This window comes from Fringilla coelebs, assembly GCF_963513975.1.
Source record: "Fringilla coelebs genome assembly, chromosome: Z".
Classification (NCBI taxonomy): Eukaryota; Metazoa; Chordata; class Aves; order Passeriformes; family Fringillidae; genus Fringilla; species Fringilla coelebs.
Window position 1 is genome coordinate 27,578,947 of NC_140031.1, and position 23,444 is coordinate 27,602,390.

Consider the following 23,444-nt stretch of genomic DNA (forward strand, 5'->3'; position numbering starts at 1 on the left):
AAACTCATGTTTCTTTATTTCTTTTAACTTAAACTAAATGCATCAGAAAGAGTTAACATCATTCATACAATAATTTGCTTATTACATAATGTAATGATTTGATCAGTGAGGGTGATAAATGACAAAACAAGTGAAGTTATCAGTTGAAAAGAGTAAACAGAACTAGTACCTCAATGGCAAAATAAAGAGAACTTGTGATGACCACATATATTAATAAATAAATTCTTATTAATTTCTATATCCTTTTTCTCTGTATGAAAATTCTCCAAACTAATTCAAAACTAGGAAAAAAAATTCTGCATATTATTTTAGCAAAACAGTCTGGATACAGTTCTTTTGATCACTCCAATATATTCTCTACACAAGAATGAAAAAAGTTATGATGGTAAAGATCAAATGTGGATCACAACTGAAACAAGCACTACTTATCAAAGGTGCAATCCAATTAAACTATTATACTGCTCTATTTAACTCAGTTTAGTTATGCCACCTCGTAAAATTAAAACAGATGTGGCGCTTTCAAGTGAGCTTAAACTGAACCTTTAGTATTTCAATTAATTCTTCTATGTTTCAGCTGAAACACACCTAGCCTAAAATTATTATCTAAAATCATGTCATGCTTTCTTCCTTAGCAAGAAAAGTACTTCTGATGTACTCTAATGTATCATTCTTATAGAACCTCTATTATAAAGAAGAAATAACACACTAAGAAGTAGAGGAAATTATTTTTTGCCAAAATGCAATTTAGTAATTGTTGTTTAATTAGCAGTATTTTCTCCTATTCTTAACAGTGAGTTGATATAGCAGTATAGAATTTATTCTGAGCAATTAAAACAGGCTAGTTTACTGACACATAGGGAAAGAGAAAAATGCTGCTGAAGCCATGAACTTTAGCTTCCATTCAAGGTTGGCAAATTCTACCTTTAATTTTTGAAAAAAAATCAAACCAGTTTTTAATTTGCAAAATATAGTGTGGAGTTCAGACATTCAAATAATTCTAGGATTTTCAACTTCAAAGTAACTCTACCACTCTTCATTTGTGTTTACTGGATACATTTAAGCCTCAATTGTTTTCACAGTCAGTTAAGCTGAAATCTGAAAGAGGAATGACACTTTTTTAAGAGACACTGTTCTTCTAGTAAGTCATGCAAAATACAGGCAAATGTTAATATATACTCTTTTTTATAACTCAAGTATAAGATTCTCCATTCCTATGAAAGATCCCCCTACGTTCAGGTGGGATAGTTACACCATTCATGAATTATGACTCTTCACAGTTTTTGTTTTCTGGAAATAATATTGCATGGGTTTTTTGGTAAAGTAATAATTTCCTCCTTGGTACCAAAAATTGTATTTATTCATACCGAACACCTTAAGATTCAAATTGGAGAGACTTTTCAGATCATCTGAATTACCCAATGCTTTTACATTAGTTCCTAAAAATTAAGTCCCCTAACTTTATTGCCTTTTTGAATACTGGTGAATTTGTATTATTACTGATGCTTTATCTCCTTTCTATATTTTTAAACTGCAGCTACCCTATGTTTCACAATTCTCTTCCCCATTATTTCCAAATCTCTGCATATAGACCAGAATACTCAGAAGCATGAGGTAAAAGTACTCCTTAGGGCAGCAAAGGTAAGAGTAGTATAAACCCATTTTCCTAATTGAAATATAGGCTGATTGAGTAAGTTCTTAGGTAAAGTTCTCCATCTCATGTTTATGTATCCACAAAATTCTATACCATAGTTGTAACAGAATGCATCTTCCCATAGCACTCAGTCAGACATTCTCAAAAGAGCTTTTAATCTGAACACAATTTAGAGACATACCATAGATAAGTAAGAATGAAGTGTTAAAACATATTACCTTGGTATTCTGAACAATTGGAATTTTTTTGAAATTAGCTACCAAAACTATACTAATATCAGGCAAACAAACTGATTAAATGTAGGGAAGTTAGAGATACTGATCTCAAACTTACATTATTTAACATTTACATCTAACAGTTACACTCAACAACACTGTATTTTTCTCACGTTTTCAGAAATATTTTAAAATGTTCAAAAATGTTTAAATTTAACATATAAAACGTAATTATTCACAAGCTGTCAAGGGAAAGGTATGCCTTCATGATTAAGTTTTCACAGTATTCATACTCGTGTATCTTATACATATATAGTGCTTCTTTCACCAAAAGTACTATGTATTCCTTATTCTGACAACATAATACCGCAATACATTCTGTCACAAAAACTGTGTCAGCGTGCAAGAACATCTGAGTGACTAAGAGACTAGTCTCAAAGGTTTTGCATCAGTCTGAAATACTTACTGTCGCTGGGGAGGCCCGCGTTGTGTGAGTCACTGTATGACCAGAATTTTCCATTGAATTGCCAATCAGATAGGTCCCTCCTGAGCTGCTAATGAGTTGTCCTCCTGTTACGCCCATCTGAATCCCTCCAGTGCCCACCATGCTATGAGACGAGACCACTGTTGTCACCTGTGCAGAACTTCCTTGAGTATCAAAATAATTTCCCCCAGTGTTTTGACTGTACATCTGGGTTTCTGTGTAAGGATAAGTTGTTGATCGGCTTCAAGAAAAGAAAATAAAAGAAAAGGAAAATACATTATTTGTATTTCATTTAGCTGAGGGTAATGTTATAACTCTAGAAATTGATTTACAAAAACTAAAATCAAATAAAATAAGATTGGCAAACAATTCCTGTCTCCTCAGAGAATAGCAGTTAATCAAGTCAAAGATTTAAATAACTAACTCAGTGTCAATGGTAAGCTAAGTATCCACTGAACATTACAGAAAACCTGTCAGTCTTACACGAAGAGGAAGAGAGAAAGTAACAACCAAAATTGAAGGCAGGCACATGGAGCGAATCTAATTATTAATATATTGCAAAGAAATCTACAAAGCTTCATTTGCATCAACATTTTTTTTTTTAAATTTGACAATAGAATTTCAGTTTCAAGTTGGATGCTATACGTTCTCCATAATGTGTAGTTTGCAAAGTTACAAACAATTCATACAAATATCAGCTAGCAGGGTCCAATGTTCAAGAATCCTCTGTTGTCTATTGTTTTTAAATTCACAGAAGTTCTTGACTGAAGCTTGAGTCTGAGTCTGCTGGTATTTTGGGAAATGCAGTTATTTTTACAGGGCAAATTCAAAATTAGACATGAATTAATGTAACGATAAAAAAAAGCATTTAAGAAATAAAACCAAACAGAACTATAACTTGAAAAAACATCGCAAATATTAGAGAAGTTAAAGGAATGCAACAGTAACATTTTAAAAATAATTATTAAGTGTGAAACATTTACATGTCATAAAACATTTCACCCTAATAAACTACTCAGCTACTGCAACCTTCCATCATGTCTTTCATGTTCTTATTTAATTATTTTGAATAATTATTCTTCATGTGTTGTAATCTACTTATAATTTTTGAATTTGTATTTGTTCCCACAAACTAAATTTGATATTTAAGTCTATGTATTTCAAAATTATAAAGTAAATATAATTAATTATTTCAAAGACTGGATATTTGTATGTTGACAAGCATGATAACAAGTAAAAATCAGTCAGCTTACCCAACTATTAATTTTCTTATTTAAGCACAAAAATTTGTAACATTTCTTGTAATCCACAGGGATTATCAATTTATATGGCTTGTAACTAAACAAGTTAAAAAAAACCACAACAAACAAACAACAAAACTCCAGACACTTTTGAACAGAAACATAAGAGGTGGATGCAGCACTCATGTTTTATGCAATAAACTGATGACCAAGACACATATGCAAGAACATGAATTCAGGCTTTTCTTCCCCCTTATCTATACAATATTTATTTTTAAATTAATATAGAGTAAAAGTCAAGGCAATTTACTGGTTTTTATATTTATGAAAACTTATGTAAGATTACTTAATTAGTAAACAACAGACCCAAAAATTATAATTTCTTGTTTACCTTCAGAAAAGCACTACTTCTAAATGATTGAGGAACATAATAGTACCTCATTAACAAGTAGAGTCAGACATTTTGCTTTGTTAACTATGACTACAACAGTTTCTCACTTCCCCTGATGAAACTTAAGTTTCAAAATCTGAAATGTTTCATAAACCTTATACCACCTTATTCCCTCTTACCCTTCTTTAAGCTACTTAAACACTTTCCATTTTATTTTGAGTATTTCGAAAGCCTCAAGATCAGCAGCAAAAAACCTTGACGCTAATCCAAAAGAAATGCCTTGCAGTCTAATGGAAACAAAGCAAAATAGTTCTTTTAGGGACTAATGCTTAAACAGACATTTAATCTATTAACCTTTCTTTTGAAAGTTAAAATCAGTTGATATTTACGTAGCAATAACCTATGTATATATTGAGGTACTGTGCAGGTCCTGCCTAATCTGTTCTCTCAACCCAAGGTATCATGGTGGTACCTTGTGATACCTTAGGAATACGGTTTATCTTAGAACCATAGGAAAGCTCTACTGAGTTGTTAAGGAGCAAAATAAAAAAAAATCAGAAAATCAGTGAACCCTGCCATCTTCATCCCTAAATCACCTCCCCATGTGCCACATCTAGATGTTTTGTGAACAATTCCAGGGATGGTGGCTCCATCACTTCCCCACACTGACTGTTCCACTTCTTGATCACCCTTTGCAGCAAAGAAATTTTTTCTTAATGTCTAACTGAAGTGTCCCTTGGTGCACCCTGAGGTCATTCATCTTGTTTGATAAGCATAATAACCACTAGCAGACTGGATGTTGCCTCTATCTTTACATCTGTGAACAGTGCAGTGCAGCAGAGGACAAATGTAGAGTAATGTTGTGATGTAGGCTCAGGGGAAACAGTTCATGGAAATGATCACCAAGTGACTGACACTGTAATTTCTCTCACAAGAGGAAAGAAAAATCTTGGTATCAACTGTCAGTAAGGAAAGTAACGAAAGGATAAATCATTGTTTACGGCAAAAATAGACATGGCTAGAGGAAAACACTGTACTAAAGATGCAAGGAGAACAACTCTCACTTGCAAAAATGGAATTGAATATTGGAAGCAATGCAAATCCTAGAGAATGCTTCAAATTTTGAAGAGAATTTAGTCACAGACTTGTTGTGGAATAGGAGATGACATATTTGTTTACTTTTACCTTGTTAAGGTTTATCTGTATATCATATGTATCATCTGTAGACCTCTATATCACACACAGTCTCTAAATAAGCACTGATTGTAACAGAGCACCTATTTCTGCTTATAATAACACTCTGTATCAATGGGACACACATCAATGGGTCTGACTCCAAAATAAACACACTCTTCCGTTTGGTCCAGCAACCAACTGTAGAGGATTTTGTGCAGGACTGGCTTGCAAGTAAGGGACATAGCAGGGAGGATTAGCTGACAGAGAGCACATATACAGGCCAGGCAGTCATCAGTCAGTGTCCAATGGTAAAGCTGGGTCATAGTGACCTTACTGCAACATGAAGAGGTAGGAGGATAGTACCTTGCCAGAATAGTGAGATCAGTTTCAATAATTTACAATAAAAACCTAGAAGATTGTAGAAGTAGGTGTAACTGGATGATAAGCAAACTAACCAATCCTGAGCTCAGCTTTTGCAATATGTATGAAGCTTATTAAGAAATGTATTTAACCTGCTGTATTCGCCTAATAAATCGAGACAAAGATGATCACATGATGTCCGGTCTCCCTTCGTCCCGACAACCAACCAGGTTTTTTAGAACACCCAATCACTGGAGATGATTAAGCAAACCTTTCACAACAGAGATAAACAGTGTACTTAAAAGTGAGATGAAACTATTATTACATGCAATAATAATTGCAACTTAGCAAAGAGACATTTAATTTAATCAAAATTATTCAATCTGGAAATTAAAAATGCAGCTGAGTAAGACGATGTTTTAGAAAGCAGTTTTGAGAAACCATGTTTTTAGAAAGCAGACTTAAATGTTTTAAGGTCATTGCACATATTAACAGGACCCTTTAAAATAAAGTTGCAGCAAAGAGGAAAATAAATTCAAATAAGGAAGTGAATTTCTATTTCTCCACAGCACTTGTAGCACTAATATGTTATACTTTATTAAATAGCCTGACACATATCATAGTTCCGTCCCACTGCAAAAGTTTCAAAAGCATTCCTAGCTCTTCTCGCCTTTAACAGCTGCATATAAAACCGCACAGGGAGTAATCTCAAAGTTTTCTTGCTCTTTATAAGAACACATTGATGATTAACTCTTGCTTGTGATAGCAGGAAGGCAATAGAACCTGATAGCTCCTACTACTGAAACACTGTGAAGTTCAGTGCTTACTAGAATGTGGCATTAGAAGAAAGCTTACCAGTTACAAGTAAATTTAAAGTCTAAGTAGTTAGGCTGCAGTATTCTAGTTTCCAGAAGGCTGTGCAAACTAGATCATGTTTACCCTGAGAGCAAGCAACAAAAAGTCAGGCACTGTGTGAATTCAATTCAGATTAAGCAAGCCAGAGCAGGTGCCTGATGTTAAGATCCCACACTAGAAATTATCAATACCAGCAAGAGTCAGACTAGCATTGCAAGGTACAATAATCCAAGGCATTTCCTATTATGCTTCATTGCTTACTTACACATATTTTATAATGATTTACAAAATATGTTAGAAATAAAAGAGATGAAGTTGTGGTATAAAGTTGTTTAAAACACTATTTTTTTTTTGCACATGAAACCAGAAAATAATTAATTTCAGTAAGCTCCAGCATTACCACACAAATCAACTGCAATGTCTTACCCTACATTACAGACTCTAATATAATGTTACTGAGCCCAACTTTTACAGACACTTCTGTCTCTTCAAAGATACTGACATTCTGAAAAAAAAAATCAAAAAACGATGGCACAGAAAGAGTAAACTTTTCTTGTCCTCCCTTAGCTTTCAGCGTGCACATGCACACACTGGAAGTAACTTATTCCCATCTGCACCTATGATCAGTTTCATAGGTGATGTAAATATCCAATCCATTTGACCACTATGTATGAGTGTTCAACCTTAGAAAACCTCCAAACCAAGAAATTCTTTCATGTCAGAACAATATCCTCAAACTCCTTTAAGTTTTTAGGATAATTCTACGGTCCTTAAGCTAATAGACAGCTTCACAGAAACTAGAGAGAACAGAATCTTTTGTCTAATACTGAGGGAAGGCTTTACCTTTACTGGAGGTGATGTATCCTGAGAAAAGGGAAGAAAAGAAGTGCCATACACCCTGAGACTGTCACAACAGAATATGATACAGCCATTTAATTATAATAGAGAGGCATTTATTAGCCATAAAAAAGAACTGAGATCTTCAACACTTAGTCCAAGATCATTTTTCACATGGAAACAAAGCAATAAAAGCACATACAAGGCACAGCTACAGAAACACATGCAAGCCGGGGAATACAGTAAATGAAAACAAAGGTGGAATTCTATAAATTGTATTCTCAGGATCTGTAATTTAGACAGTTAATGAAACATTAATTACAAATTTCTAAAATTCTGATTAAGTACAGCAGACCTATAGTCCAAGAAATACAGTATCGCCACTATTAAGAACATGTCAAAGGGTACATACTAAATCTGCAAGAGTTGGGCTTGTCAGGCTCTCTTTGTCTAGGCTTCTCTGTCTTAGTCTAGAGTTTTGTTCTAGTAGTGATTACTGAACAATTAGATAAATGTTACTTAATCTGTTTCCATTTTATTTAAGCTTTCTATGATTGTGTGGTATGAAACCTATAATTAAAATGCTGAGGCATTGCTCTAACAGATGTTAATATCAAATAGCTATTCTGTACAGAATAAACAATCTGTGACCCTAGATCAAAACTGTAGCAAAGAGAACTGTGAGCTGGCATAAAAGTATTGAAGAAGTATCCATTCTGGCAAAAATAGACCACATAAAACAAATTCAGATAAACTATGGAAATGGAAACCAGTGAGTACACTGTTAGGGATAAGGTATAGACTGTGCTAGAACACAAAAATAGCTGCAAGTAGACGCACTGTGCCATCCTCATCACCCATCATACATTGTCCACACAAAACACCAGTGTTAGTGGTAAATTGCGGTAATTCTCTCTAACTCAGACAGGAGCCGTTCACCTTAGTATGCATAAGGGTAGTAAAAGGAGAAGAATAATGTCAGAGAAAAAGAGATAGATACTAGTAACTAGTAGGAAGATAACAATTTTCACTATATTGATAATAATTTCTTTATTTAACCATTAAGATTTCAATTAAGGCAATAGTAAATTCTTGCGTTTGCATAAATGGTGCATTTTGCCAACATAAAGACCATAAATCATTGTAAAACAAGTTGGTGAAGAACGTGGCTTGGATCCAACAGCAGTATCAGTCCTTGCACAATCCCAGCAATTAAAACCCTGTTTGCTGTATCAGAACTACCACGTAAATGGCTACATTTTATTCACCTGTTACAATCTGAAGATTGAAAGAAAGTTCACATTTACTATGTGGAACCAATTGACTTCTTAATATAGGTGTAGCAATAATAGTCTTAAGATATTCTGAACAGCCATGTAAGCCTGTACATGCCATTGCAAAAACAACGCACCTTTGTTTCAGGACAAAGTGACATGCTTGACAAGCAAACTGTTGTTAACTAGAGAAAAATGTAAATAACATAATTCAAATATTCTCATATCATACAATGTATGTGACAGGTTGTGGGCTACACCCCTTGCATAATTATATTGCCTCCAATTAAAATAAAACCAAATAACTATTAAGTGTAGACAATTCAAGACATAAAATGTGTGGGAAGAATTGTATATAGGAATACAACAAAGAATGTGAAACTGGACAAACTTCTTAGTTTTATAATGCAAATAATTAGGTAGCTTTTTCCCAATATTTATTGCAACTGCACCCTTTGTTGCTACTGTATAGGGATTTAAATCAGTGCTAGTTTGCAAGTGCTGTATTTTAAAATAAAGGATAATTCTTTCACAGAATTGCAGAATGGCTTGTGTCAGAAGGAACCTTAAGAATCTTCTAGTCCAACTCCCCCCACCATGGGCAGTGAAACTTCCCATTAGTTCAGGTTACTCAAAGCTCCATCCAACCTGGTCTTGAACACTGCCAGGGATGCGGCCTCCACAACTTCTCTGGGCAACCTTCTTTGCCACCCTCTGAGCCAAGAATTTCTTCATAATATCTGTCTTATCCAATCTAAATCTCTCCTCTTTTAGTTTAAAACCATTGCCCCTTTAGCCTATCATTATCTGCCTGTAAAAGAAGTCCCTCTTCTGCCTTTTCTCTAAGCCTCCTTTAAGTAATGTAAGGTTACAATAAAGCCTCTCAATCTGTCCTCATCTGTCCTCACAAGAGAGGTGCCCCAGCCCTCAGGTTATCTTCGCGGCCCTCTTCTGGACCTGCTCTAACAGATCCATGTCCTTCTAAATGCTGAGGACCCCAGAACTGGACACAGACTCCAAGTGAGGTCTCATGAGAGCAGAGTGGAAGGTGATGCCTTTCATCAGGCATGCTGTGACAATTTATTACAGAGATTACGGTACGAATTAATGACTTCACCCTAACTATGGTTTGCAGACTTCTTATTCCATTGCCAGAGCAGTACTGTTCCTTGATAGATTACAGAACAATTCTATATCTGATTTTGAGTTATAATTAAGATTTTGATTTATCATAAAATATATCAAACATATAATCATAGGAAGACTACTCAAAATCTGGTGTACAAAAGTATATGGGAAATGTGCTTTGGAACATCTGAGTAGAAACACAGACTGGGTCCATTCTCTGTCAATTAAATTACAATATTTAGAAAGGCTAATCTTCCTGCAAGGATTGAACAACAAATTGCTTGTCCACTATATTGCTGTTCACAACAACATAGATAAGATCTTCTCTGTAGGAGAGAAAACAATCTAGATTTGGCTCACATGCTAAGAAGAGCTTTCTTCTTTTATAGCCTACTGAGTGATTTTGCAGCAACTGACAGAGGGATTCAGACACAGAAATACAATAAAATAATGGTAACCTGAAGGTTCATACCAAGCAGTCAGTCACATCTACTTCTGTTTTTCCCTTGGACTGTAATAAGTAGCGTAGTACACTTTTTATACACTGCCAAAAGTCCCAACAGCACATATAAGAATTTAAAAGTAATGAAAAGAGAAATTTGAAAAATAGCATACTTAAGAATTACTTCTTTTGGAGGCTAATAGGTTCTATCATGGTCACAATGAGGTTATGCTGCTGTACATGTGTGGTGACTTTGGCTGGGGTAGAGGTACTTTCTTCACAGTAGATAGTATCAACCCTATTTGTAGCACAAGCCCGAAACATAGCTGCTACTAGCTATTAGGAAGACAATTATTCTATCCCAGACAAAATCAGTAAAACAGAGAAGTCAAATGCATATTTAAAATAGATTGTTTAGGATTTACAAGTGATAAAAAAACCAGAGAAGACAGTACATGAAAAATTAATAAATCAAAATGTGCTAGTAGAAATGACCAAAGAACACTGGCAGTGTCAGCATCATAAGTCTCTGAATCCAAATAATACTACTCTTTTGAACTGCTTTTGGGTTACCATCAATAAATAAGTATCTTCAGACAATCAATAAGCTTTCTAGATTGTACTTCTTCAAAAGCCAGTTAGAAAGCAAAAAAGGTAAATGAAAAAATTACATTGAGAAGCTCCTTTCCAAGCGACACACTCTACTTTGAAGTTTGGGCCAATTTCAAAGGTGGTGTTGCTCCGAGCCCATTATTAGACTAGGTAATGTCCAGAGGTCAGATCAAATCTAGATTTTTTTTTTTCAGTCTTTCTTAGCTTGCATATTGAAGAAGAAACTTGATGAAAAAGCTTATTCAGGAAAGCAGGAAATGCACAATCATGTGAAAATAAGATGTTAAAGAAGCAGCAAATGAGACCGTTAATTTCCTCCTTCTGATTTTCCTCATTCCTTTGGAAAAAAAAAACTCATCTCATTTTAACACACAAATGAAATTAAATTACTAGAGAGTAATTACAGCTGCGGCACCTTTCTATCATTTACCACTAGGATTGCAGCCAGGAAGACAGAAGGCCCTGCCTTTTGTCCTGAGGACAGAAGTCATACAATATCTCTTTCAGACAGAACATAACCATGAACTAGAAAATACTTTTTCAAACAACACTATGCCATATAGGGAGCAACTAAAACAAGAATTCTACTTACACAAAACTTCTGCCTTACTAAAAACAAACACTGTGAATTCACATTTTAACCCAAAAAACTATTTTGACACTGGAAGAACTGTAATTGAATAATTTTTCTTCCTAATTTAATATATGGTAGTTGATAGAATCAACTGAAAATATTTAACTGAAAGTATTTAACTTCACATTTTAATGAACATTAAAATGATGACAATTTTCCAACTTACATAGCTCCATTAGTGTAGACTGTGTCACTTCCCTCCACATACTGAACCTGGGCTGGGTAGACATGTTGTACCTGTTGCACAGTCTGTACTTGCTGTACCTGAAAACAAGAAAACCAGAACTTTGGGATATCATAAATAAGTATTAATGCTCTAGTGCACCTAGTGGCTTCTAAACAATTTGGGATATCTCTGTTCTCAAAATTACTAAAGGTATATCACAGCACTAGCAAAGAAAATTACTATTCTTACACAATATTTGTAAGTTTGGTGAACAGAGCCCTAACTGAAGATGGACACTCATACACATCTTCAGTGCCAAAGGCAAAACTGGAGAACACAAAGATGAGATGAAGTGTAACTCTGTTTTGTACCAAGCTGAAGAATTAAATTTACTACAGAAGTAAGTGTCATTTCATCACATTTATTCTTTTTCTTATTCTGTTTAAGTAGTAAACAGTACAAGCCTTAAAATCATAGCTCAAATATGTTGCAGTAAGTTTAGAAATAAATGTTCTCATTAAGATGCTCTAGCTTTTGTTTAACTGGAGTTAAATTACAGTGATACAAGATTTTTTTTTTTGCGGTGTACAGTTATGGGCCAAAACCCCCAGTTCGAGTAACCCCTTTCCCAAAATATCACCAGCTATTAAAAACTCCAACACAACCTGGTTTTACTTCAATGAACTAAACAAGAGGAGGTAAGGCATGGATTATCTTCACATGTATCGCTAAGTACAGTTACTTATCAACTCCTTTGATTCATATACTATTGTAGGAATGTTTCAGGTCATGCAAATTTTCTCTCCAATCCTAATTTTTGGTCTTCTTCCACAGTAAAGATGAAGAACTTCAACTTTTACACCTTCCAGTTTTCAGAGAAGCCATATTTTGGTCCAAGAGCAGTCCAGAATATAAAACATTCTAAAGGACTTATAGAGACTTCACAGGTTGGCACAACTTTACCCAAAGAATTGAATCAAGAAAGTATCAATGCACTTATTTAGCAAATAGATTTAACATTAGGTGACAATAATTTTTCTTATATTTATTGTTATAAGGCTACTTCAATCTAAACCATTTGGTTCTAACGACTGCAACCACCATACCCCTAGATCAGTCTGGGTTTCATGCACTTGATGAACTCCCTCCAAGAGCTCTTTAAAAATATCCTAATCTTTCACCTGTGTTGTGTTTTAAAAAGTTCTGCAAACAAGCACATTTCCTACTTTTCCATAATATTGACTCTGACTTTGAAACAATAATTAGATTTTTACAGAAACCTTCCCTTAGGTTGACAGTAAAACCCAAAGTCTGAAAAAGAGAGAAAACAGCCAAAGTTTAGAATACAGCTAGATTACCATGGTGAAAAATCAGATGCTTCTGTCCAATAACAGAAATAATACAGAACATGATGGCTAAGGTATCTATTAAAATCTACACTTTTATGATTTCCCATGTGAATCATTACATAAATTGAAAAATACACCTGAAATACAATTTGTCAACTCCAAAAAGTATACTTTGAAGATGTCTGCTTAGTTATTAAGGCAAGGTAACTGTGTACATTTCTCCTCCTACAATATTTAGTGATTTAACAGAAAGGTTCAGTTCTCTAAGTAATCACAAAAACTCTAATCAAAATTGTGCATTACTAAGACCTTAGAAAATTCTCTGAATTAAAAAACAGAAATAGCTGCATTGCACAAACATCTTCCAAAATTAAATTATTTCTATTTCCATTACTTTTGACTTCATAAATTAATTCAAATCATCATTTCATGGAATGGGCTTGATCCAAATCCACTGTAAGAAAGACCTGTAACCTTGCTATTAGTCTGTAAATCTCAAAATTCAGATCTGCCAAACTCTGACAAAAATACCTACTTGCAATAATTGGTCAAAATATGTGCTTTATTGTGAAACATATATGCAACTTACTGTTGTGATATTTTTAAAGTTTAGGTCTAGGCATATTTATTCCTTTTGGGTGAGTCAATTCTATTATCTTCAATCAATGGGAGAAGGGGAGTCATTGTTGATCAGTCTATTACAGAACACCAAACTGATCTACTTGACCTATGCTGTGAGAAAACATCTTGAAAACGGGCTTTGTTCTTAAAACCAGTAGCTCGTCACCTGGCATGTAATGGAGATGCCCCATTTTCTCTCTCAGTAGCACAGCTGGGGAAACACTGTGGAAATGATGCCGTTGTCAGTATCAATTCCATGTTCTCACCCAACTACTCCCAAAATGCACTTTGTTCCCTATTCACACACACTGAATATGGTTTAGTTCCTATTAAAAATAACCCACACTATTTTGCTGTTAATAAAGGAGACATGGTTTTCTCCCTATAACCTGCATACACTGGTAAAATAGAACTCTACATTGTGTACAAACACAGCATTAAAACAGAGAGGTCACGTTCCCTTTCTATATAAGGCATTATTATATCCTCACATTATTCTTGAATACAAGCTGCTACCCATCTCAAAAGCATCAGATTCAGCACAGTGCGAGACCTTTCTGTCAGAACTGAGACGATACTGCAGGGACAAAGTGTGCACACAGTGCATCAGTGTTTGCTGTCTATTGGACAGGAAATTGAAAAATTCCAACATGTGTTTCTCTTCTAATATGGAGTAAGAACAACAAAAATTTAATTACTATGAAACAAAAGACCAAAATCTTTTAAAATTAAAATTTTCATTGCTTAATTTCAATTTTCCAGCAGTTTTTATATAAGTTCTTTAATAGCCTAACATGTAGTACTACTAGAAACATCAGGACTTATGCATAGAAAGTAACTTTGTTTTTTAAACCAACATTTAAGAATGGATATGCTACAGTGCTATTAAAACATTTTACCTACTTTTGAAAATCAAAATGTTTTTCCTTTAACACTGAAGTTCAATACAAAGAGGGCCACTGAATTTTTTTTTTCAATAAAGTAATTTAAAAAGTTTACAAAAAACCTTACTTTGCTTCAGCTTCTCTGAAACTCAGTACTGCTAGAGTTAAATTCATTATCCTGACAAAGGAAGCTGTAGTCACTACATGGTATTGCAATGTACTAAGAACTTTAGGGTGGGGAAGGTTACAGGCAAATATTTTTCCTGCTAAGCTATAACAAATAAAATAAGTAAGGAGACTTTAGGATGGCCTTGTATATGAAACCTCTGCCATCATGAAAGTCTTTGTTGCATGATACTTTCAATACTAATTTTATTCTCTATTTTATTTCATTTTTATTTTTTAATGAGAATTAAATCTAGTGCCTCTGAATCTTCTTTTTAATATTCAAGAGAAAGAAATTAGATGTATATATTTACTCTCTATGAGCACAAAATTATTTGAGAGCAGTTGGTTATGAAGAAACAAAACACTGTGAAAAATTGTAGAAAATATGAAAAAAGGTGGGTTTTTTCTTCACATTTATTTTCCATTATCTTTTCACATTTTATTAAGCTGTAAAAGAAGTGGTATCAGCTAAACCGCATAGTTTTTGGGGCAGAGCAGAAATTGTTGACTATTCTCACAGTGTTTTCCAGAGGCCTAAAACTAAATGGCCTTCTTGTGCTAAAAAATTCTCCAATAATTAATTGAAATGGGCTCAAAATAGAAAACACAATAAAATATTTATGAAACACCAACAGTATGCAAGTTCAACAATTATGTTCTAGGGTGGACTGGTGAACTAACCATGGTAATTTTCATTATTTTCTGGCTGGAAAACAGAAAATTAGCAAACTTGTATAGCAATTTTTTACTTAAATAAGGACAGATAGTAGATCTTTCACTCCTCTTGCTTCAGTGACTCTATCCTGAAATAAAAAAACTGGAATAGGATTAGAAGCAAGTGGCTGAAATATTGCAGGACAACAAGAGGTGAATGAAAACTTATTCCACAACACGTGTGTAGTTATATTCACTAGCTGAAAAAGGAAAAAAAAGGCAAAAATAAATTGTATTCTTAATTATACTCCTTCAGAGGAACAAATGAAGGACTAAGTTATATTTTATATATGAAAATTTGTCAACAGAAGAAAGCATATAAAAGTGGACTGAAAGGCTGAAATTACACTGAAGCATGAATCAAAATATAAGAGTCAACTTTGATTTCCAATAAAAAGTGCTCCTGATCAAAGTACTACTAAGCAAAGACTAGAACAACAGAGCAATAAATATATATATAAGGGTTTTAAAATTACATTTTAAAAAGAACATATAATTTTCCACTGTGTCTTTGCAAACAGCTTGGATGTGCAACATTTTCTGTCCTTGGAGATAAAAATAATTTTTTTCCTTCATTAGTATGGATTACTTTTGGCAAGTAACATATAAATAGCACATGCTGTAATATTCTAAGCACATTCATATTTATATAATGGCTAATGTCAGCTCATGATTATGTGTTTCATATGCTAAACATGATTTTGCATTAGGAGCAATTTTGATTAGCAGAAGTCTGCATCTCCAGTTAATGAATGATAGAATGCTTTGTGAATGCGATGGCCACCGAATTCAGTGACTGTGAAGAAATGCTTTGCCCAACTTCAGATGCATGGAGATATTTTTACAAAATAGCTAAATTTTAGTTTTATTTACCCAATTCTTTCATATCACATGGCTTAAACTCAAAAGTGAGTTTAATTTTGAATCCTTAGAAGTTTACCGCACTGAGCTGAAGACTGCCTGTTGAAAAAGCAATCATATATTAATGAAAAATTCCAGTATTCAAGGAAACAGAAGATGAAGAGAACGTCTTAGGCTATTTAAACAGGATTTAATTACACTCCCACATTTTTGGTCTTATTGTGGCTTCTTGCTTCTTATTCCCCTCTATCCCATCTCAACAGTGACTTTTGCTGTGTTGCATGTAACCAGTCGCCACTAGAGCCACTTCTGCAAGAGGAAAAATCCAGGTTTTCATAGATGGTACCTTTATTGTTCCTATTCTCAGAGCATTACAGAAGACTTTTATGAACTGCATATTAACACCAGCTATATGGAAACTAGGGATTTGTTTTAGCTGGAAATATTAAAAGTTACTAATTTGTTGATTATTTTTTCAAAAGACAGGATGCCTGAGTACTAAGACAGCTGAAGAGAAAAGGCTCTTAGTCTGCCCTTCCACTTATTCAGCTTGCTCTTCTTCAGGGCAAAAATATTTCATTTTGAAAAAAATGAAAATTTTTTGTGCACATAAGAAACATGATGTCATAAAATCAACCCCAAATTAATGCATTCAGGTGATGTCATTTAAATATTGTATACATACAGGAATAGAAACTTCAGAAATAGGAACCTCCAAGAAAAATTAAACACTATACAATTTTAATATTAATTAAAAACAAATTAATCTAAAATTGCATTATTCACTAGAAAGTACTAATAAATTACTGCAAATCATGATATGGAAGTTTCAGCTTACACCAAATTGTTCTACATACATGAAACTCATGTTACAGTATCCTTGAATTTAAAAGAATCCCAAAAGTGTCCCATTGTTTTTAGCAATGTATTTTCACAAGAAATTATAATCAAAATTTGAATATTCCCACATAATTTGGATACAGCTAAAATCATTAAGCATGTCCATTATAAGTCACAGAAAAAAAGACACCATATTTTATATACTCTTGTCTAAAACCTCTCCAGCTTAACATTGGTAACTTTGAATGAGCAGAAATAGTAAGTCCTCCCTCTGCCATCAAAAGAATGTTTTTATTAAAATAGCCATTATAATGGCTCTTTGCCCTAACTTTCTTTAGGCAAATGGACTTATTCCTACTAAAGGTACATAGAGGCAATATTAACTTTATGCCAATGAAATTTATACACAGGTAATTCCTCAGGACAGATCATACCTGCAATTTCCTCAACACAGTGATTGTTTTTATATCTCCTATTCCCTTTTTTTTTTTTCAACGCTGCCATTGAAATCACCTATCCCACCTACATTGTTCATCACATTTCCTGCTGGCATACCATAGTCACACCTTCACTCTTCCCTTTCTTCTCACTACTTCCACAATCTAATCATCTCTCTCTACATATATCTCCCATACATATGTGTTTCAATCACTGCAATACTGTCTGCATTGGATTTCTGAACATTCTTGTTGGATCTCCAATCGCCACTCCTTTGTATTTCTTTTCCCAAACATTATGATTATACAGCCAGTGTTAAGAGTCAGTCAGAAAAGTATAATTTACTATGTCCACAGGGAAAAACAATCCAATATTATGATGGTGCATTCAATACAAGGTGATACTCAGAAGTAGGAGTACTAAAGATGTATGTAAAGGTGATCAGGAACAGTTTTACACACTCAGATAGGGCAACAAAAATACTACTTGCTGTTCTTATTCAGGTGTAATCAAAGAAGGAAAAACCCAATCTCATCCTTGGCTTTTATCTTTTGACACACGTGTAACATTATTAATGGACAAATAGATTACTTTAGAAAAGATATAGACAGTTGGTGACAAAGATTAATGCATTATTTATGAGAGAAAACATGTTAAGGAAAACACCCAGTCTTTCCATTCATAAGGCTCTCTGGCAGTCACATTCCCACTGCAGAGACTTCAACTGCTGGGCCTGAGGTCCCTTCAGTAGGCGGCTCCACTGAACAAAAAAGGAGCCAATTCTATCCTAGAAGTTTTCAAAAAGGTAGAAACTTTGCACAAACAAAGTTTACAAATACCTAAGTCCTGCTCATTCTCCCTTTTTCTGTAAGAGTAGAACACAAATGCATAGAACCTGACCTTACAGATCAATCAATACAAATACTAGAACTGCTATAAAGTATCCTATATGGCACTAATTTTATTTTACCAGTTTTTACTAGCAAAACCTTTTTTTTACCAGTTTACCAGTTTCCAGTCCTTCACACTGACCAGTACTTCACAAATTCAGTATGTAATATTAGACCATTGTATGTACATCTGATATGCTGAAAACAAGCAACCATCTAGCACTACCAAACTGCCATCTTGTATCTGAAAAAGTGAAATACAGAAATAGCAAGGAAAAAGTCATGTAAACAACATGTATTAACATCTGTCATCATGGAAGAAGATATAAATCAAACAATTATCCAGACTGTATTTCACAAAGGAAAATAGTCTTTCACTCAGAAATCTTACATAAGAGTTATAGACAAATCTCCTACAAAGTGTAGCTAAGTTCAATCATCATACTATAGTAATGGAACTACAAGGCACTACAAACTGAGTGTACAGAACAGGAAAAAATATAAGCTATAAGACTGCGAAACACATATATGAAAATGCACTGGAATTTAAGAACTTAACAAATGCTGAAGAGTTTAATTTAGAGAGAAGTGCTCTGCCAGCACAGAAATGAATGGCACTGTTTAATAAAATATGTCTAATTCTCATATTACTGATTTGGAAAATGGGAAGTCAGATTTTGATGAAAAACATCAAATGTCACCCAGAATACCCATCACATGGACAGCTAATTTCTGTGTTTTCTGGAAAAGTCCTAGACAGTCATCGTGGCTTTCACACTGAATCCCCATTTTCTACCTCCATACTTTGCCTTTTTAGCTCCCCATCTTCTTCTGCCTCCATTTCTTCTAAAGCTCATGAGTTCTGTATAGGAGTAACCACCTCATGTAACAGAACAGTGTGTTATGCTGGCTGCTACACAAATCTTCTTCCTTCCCTGGCAAATTTACATTATGAGTTATTGATTGTCATATCACAAAAACTTTCATGACATTGTGCATATATCTGCATGCATTCAAGCCTAGAGATGCAAAGAACAGTGCTTTTCATATTTACATTTGTATTGTATTTACTTGCACATCCAAACAGAAGAAATTATATAGTCAATAATTACAGAAACATATGCATTATTTAAAGGAAAAAACGTAAATATTCAGTAACATAAAGCAGACTTCTGTGAGCTACTGCATGAATTATATAATAAATAACAGCTAGAATCATGTGTGAGTACTACCAGAGCTTGTCAGATGCTCTAGTTAAGGAACAGATCCTGAAAATAGCTTGCTTTTCTCTGGTTATTTTAATTCCAGCATACTAAAATTGATAAAAGCAAAGCATAAGTTCCTTTAGCAGTCTTGCACAAAACCAAGTTCTTCATTATATTGTAAAGAACTATTATTAGGATTTTTTTTTTCAATCTTCTCAAAATTAACAGCCACATACCTGTTGCTGAACTGGTACTTGTTGTACTACCTGTGTGGGAACTGCTGCCTGGCCAGCCACAGATGTCTGTAAAGTCACAGTTGAACCTGTATCCGCCCCAGTCTCTGATGTCTGCATTGTGATCTCTGAATAAAATTGAAATATAAAATCCAAAAGTTAGTGCATAAATGTTTTTATTTTGCCACTTACATTAGCACACTAATTTGTCCCTTATTTCTATCAATGCTTTAAAATTAGCTAATACCAGTCTTGTTATGAGACCAAAGATTTTTCCCCCTACTAGCACAAGAGCTTGTATAAATAGAATTTTATGTTATTTTTATCTTACTTATATTTGAAATATCTTTTCCTTACATATGAAGAAATGCGTCACTTATCTAAGCTTTGTCCCTTTAGGAAAAACTCAGAAAAAACAGCAGCGGATCTTCTCTCAACTAAATAACTCATCAGCATTCAAAACCATTTTTTCTCTGTCTTACTGAACTACACTAAAATTTCTATACATTCAAATTCAAAGCTGAACTCGAAGCAGGCCACAGAATGCAGGCCTCTGCTCTGGAAAGTAACCTCTGAACAGCATTTAATGAGTCACAGTGAAAAAGACACTCAAATAACCTTCTTCAGTAGAAAGCATTAAAGCAAATATTAAGACTTTTTTTTACTCTAAAACCATTTAGAAATACATAAAATGGCATAAGTGCCTATGATCACGACCCTGGTTTAAAGGGAACAACAAAATTTGGGTAGAATAAAGAAATGGTTCAAGAATCAAGGAAAATGCCTGACAAAGAAAACTTATCAGAAAGACAACCAAGAATGTCATGCCTTCATATGAAACATACATTGTGAGTTGCAGATTCCTCAAATTTGCACGCCAAAATGACAATACAATTGAATGGTGACAAACCAAAATGAATTCAAAATTGTGAATCAGCCTTTTATTTCCCTTTCTTTGTAAAATTTTTAAAGCAGTGGATAATTAACCAGTGAAAATAATAAACAGATGAGACAGGTTCTTCTTCACCCGATACCTTCAAAACAGAAGACTGTATACGTCTGTGAACAATCACAGTGAACAAACACAAATTACTAGTCTGTAATCCAAATGTTTGGTGAAAACTTTTACTGCTCTCAGTCTCTCTTAATCTACACATTACCTACAAAATACTTTGGCAATCTGAGAACCACTGTCACTAAAATTAGTAGCTTTATCATGCATAATAGAAGAGATTTATTTGAAAAAAAATTATAGATACTTAGAATGACCTATGCAAGTGATTTTTTTTTCAGTTTAACTCATGAGACCAGATGACTGACACTGAAGAAACTTTAATTCCTACCACCATCACCAAATAACAAGCTCCCCCAAAAACTCAACAATTTTTTTGAGACAAAACCATAATAAAATATTGAGGGACATACCACTAGACAACAGGAGGAATTAACTACTGTATGAAAAATTTCAGTGTTCTCCTTGCAGAACCAGCTGTCAACATCAAACTCTCCTCTCACGGCTGGGTTCCACAGCAGTTTAAGCTGATTTAAGACTGGGTTTCTGCAGTTCCTCCCTCCAATTGTCTCTAGTTCACTTTGCATTCAAATGTAGCCACTGCAAAGCAGGAAACAGGTATATAAATTTGGTATGAGGTCAGGCGATAGGGCAAGGACCTTGCCAGTTTGGACCATTCTTGATTTAAACTCCAGGAAACCATGCCTATGAAACACCTGATTGATTTAAATTGCTCTTCTGAAATATTCAGAAAGACTGATACATTCTTGATCAAGCTAATTTCAGATTAATCAACAGACTCTCAGAGTCTCAGGTTAACTGAACCCTCTACTTTTAAGCAGTGGATTCACTTCAGGACCCAGCACACCTGACAAAAATCAGCATACAAAAGAATAAAGAAGCAGAATTTCAGATTACATTTATATGTTAAAATTTTAACAATTAAAATGGATGTCCACACAATAAATATGGAGGAGTTGGAAGCCTCTATGCTGCTAGAAAGTTACAACCTAGTTGCGATTACTCAAAGTTGGTAAGATGAACCCCATGGCTGTGGCGCAGGCTGTTCAGAAAGAAGAGGTATATTGTGTTTGTCTGGCAAGGCTTGGGTAGCAAGCAAGGGGGACTACACGGGTGGCTTCCTGAGAAGCTCCCAGCTTCCCCTGTGTCTGATGAAGACAGTGCCAGCTGGATCCAGGATGGAACTATTGCTGACCAAAGCTGAGCCCATCAGTGACAGTGGTAGCATCTCTGAGATAACATATCGAAGAAGGGGGGAAAAAAACTTAATGGGCAGAAGCAAATTGCAGTCACAGAAGAAAGGAGAGAGAGTATGTGCAGACATGTCAGTGGAAGAGCAGACTTCAGAAGGTGCCTGGGCTGAGATAGATAGCAGCAGATTTGCGGGGAAAGTCATTTTGGAGCAGCCTGATCCTGAAGGGCTGCACCCTATGTGAGGGACCCATACTAGAGCAGTCTGTGATGAACTGTAGCCCATGGGAATGACTCACAGAGAAATGCATGGAGGACTATCTCCTGTGGGAGGGTCCCTATACAGAAGCTGAGGAAGTGTATGAGGAGTTCACCCCCTGAGAAGGAAACAGCCACAGAAACAATGTGTGAAAAACTGATAATAATCCCCGTTCTGAATTCTCCTGCACTGCTGGAAGAGAGGAGGTAGAGAATCAAGAATAAAGTTAAGCCTGGGAGGAAATGGAGAGTGAGGGGAAGGTTTTTGAAGAATTAGGTTTATTTCTTACTATTCTAGGCTGATCTGACTGGCAATAAATTCAAATAATTTTTCCTCAAGTCTGTTTTTCCTGTTGTGGTAATTGGTGAGTGATCCTTCCCTGTTGTAATTTTCCTCAATGAGCTTTCAGTTACATTTTCTCTCACTTGTCCAGCTGAGGACTGGAGAGTTACAGAGGGATTTTGGTGAGCACCTGGCATTCAGGCAGGACTGCTTTCATTGTTCTGGTTCAAGTCTCTATCCTAATGCAAATTTTATTATAGTTCAGTACACTGTACATATTTTTCCCTCTAGGTGCCATACAATATGGTCTGACAGTCAACCTTAAGTATTTTCCTATTTACTGGAAGTTTTTCTAGCATCACATCAATGATGCAATCAGCGTAATTCCTTTACATTGCTTCAGTATTGAGAACACACTGATGGTTTTGCCTAGGGTAAAATTAAATTTCTTCACAGAAGTTGGCATTGGGCTGTGCTGAACACAGGGTTGATAATACAGAGATGTTTTTGCTACTGCTGAGCAGGGCTTGCACAGAGCCAAGGCCTTTTCTACTTTTGGAACAGCCACACTGGGGAGGGCACTGGGGGTGCTCAGAAGGTCAGGAGGAGATGCAGCCAGGACAGGTGACCCAAACTGACCAAAGGGATATTCCAGATCATGTGGCATCATGTTCAGTGTATAAAGTGAGAAGAAGAAGAAGGGGAGAGGGGTGTGTGTGTGTACGCATTTGGAGCAATGGTCTTCCCAAGTCACTGTTACGTGTGATGGGGCCCTGCTCTCCTGGAGCTGGCTGCACACCTGCCTGCCCATGGGAAGCACTGAATTAATCCCATGTTTTAATTTCCTTGTGTGTGTGGCTTCTGCTCTCCCTTTTAAACTGTTTTTATCTCAACCCCTGAGCTCTTCAGCTTTTACCCTTCTGATTCTCTCCCCAATGGTGGGAGAGTAAGTGAGCGGCTGCAGGGGCTTGGCTGTTGGCTAGGATTAAAGCCACAACAATAATCTAAAT

General features: G+C 35.0%; 1 protein-coding gene across 4 annotated transcripts in view; it reads right to left on the reverse strand.

The window, feature by feature from the left end:
* Window positions 1–23,444, reverse strand: part of RFX3 (regulatory factor X3) — a 106,987-nt gene that overhangs the window by 37,690 nt on the left and 45,853 nt on the right. For 2 of the 4 annotated variants that reach the window (XM_084225464.1, XM_084225467.1), the window contains exons 2-4: window positions 19,673–19,797; window positions 11,467–11,564; window positions 2,333–2,591 (exon numbers count right to left, since the gene is read on the reverse strand). In XM_084225464.1, coding sequence (XP_084081590.1) covers window positions 2,333–2,591; window positions 11,467–11,564; window positions 19,673–19,789 — 474 coding nt within the window. In that variant the 5' untranslated portion in view covers window positions 19,790–19,797. Of the gene's footprint in view, window positions 1–2,332; window positions 2,592–7,216; window positions 7,310–11,466; window positions 11,565–19,672; window positions 19,798–21,094; window positions 21,154–23,444 lie in introns of those variants that run through there. The other 2 variants (XM_084225465.1, XM_084225466.1) reach the window with 2 other exon arrangements.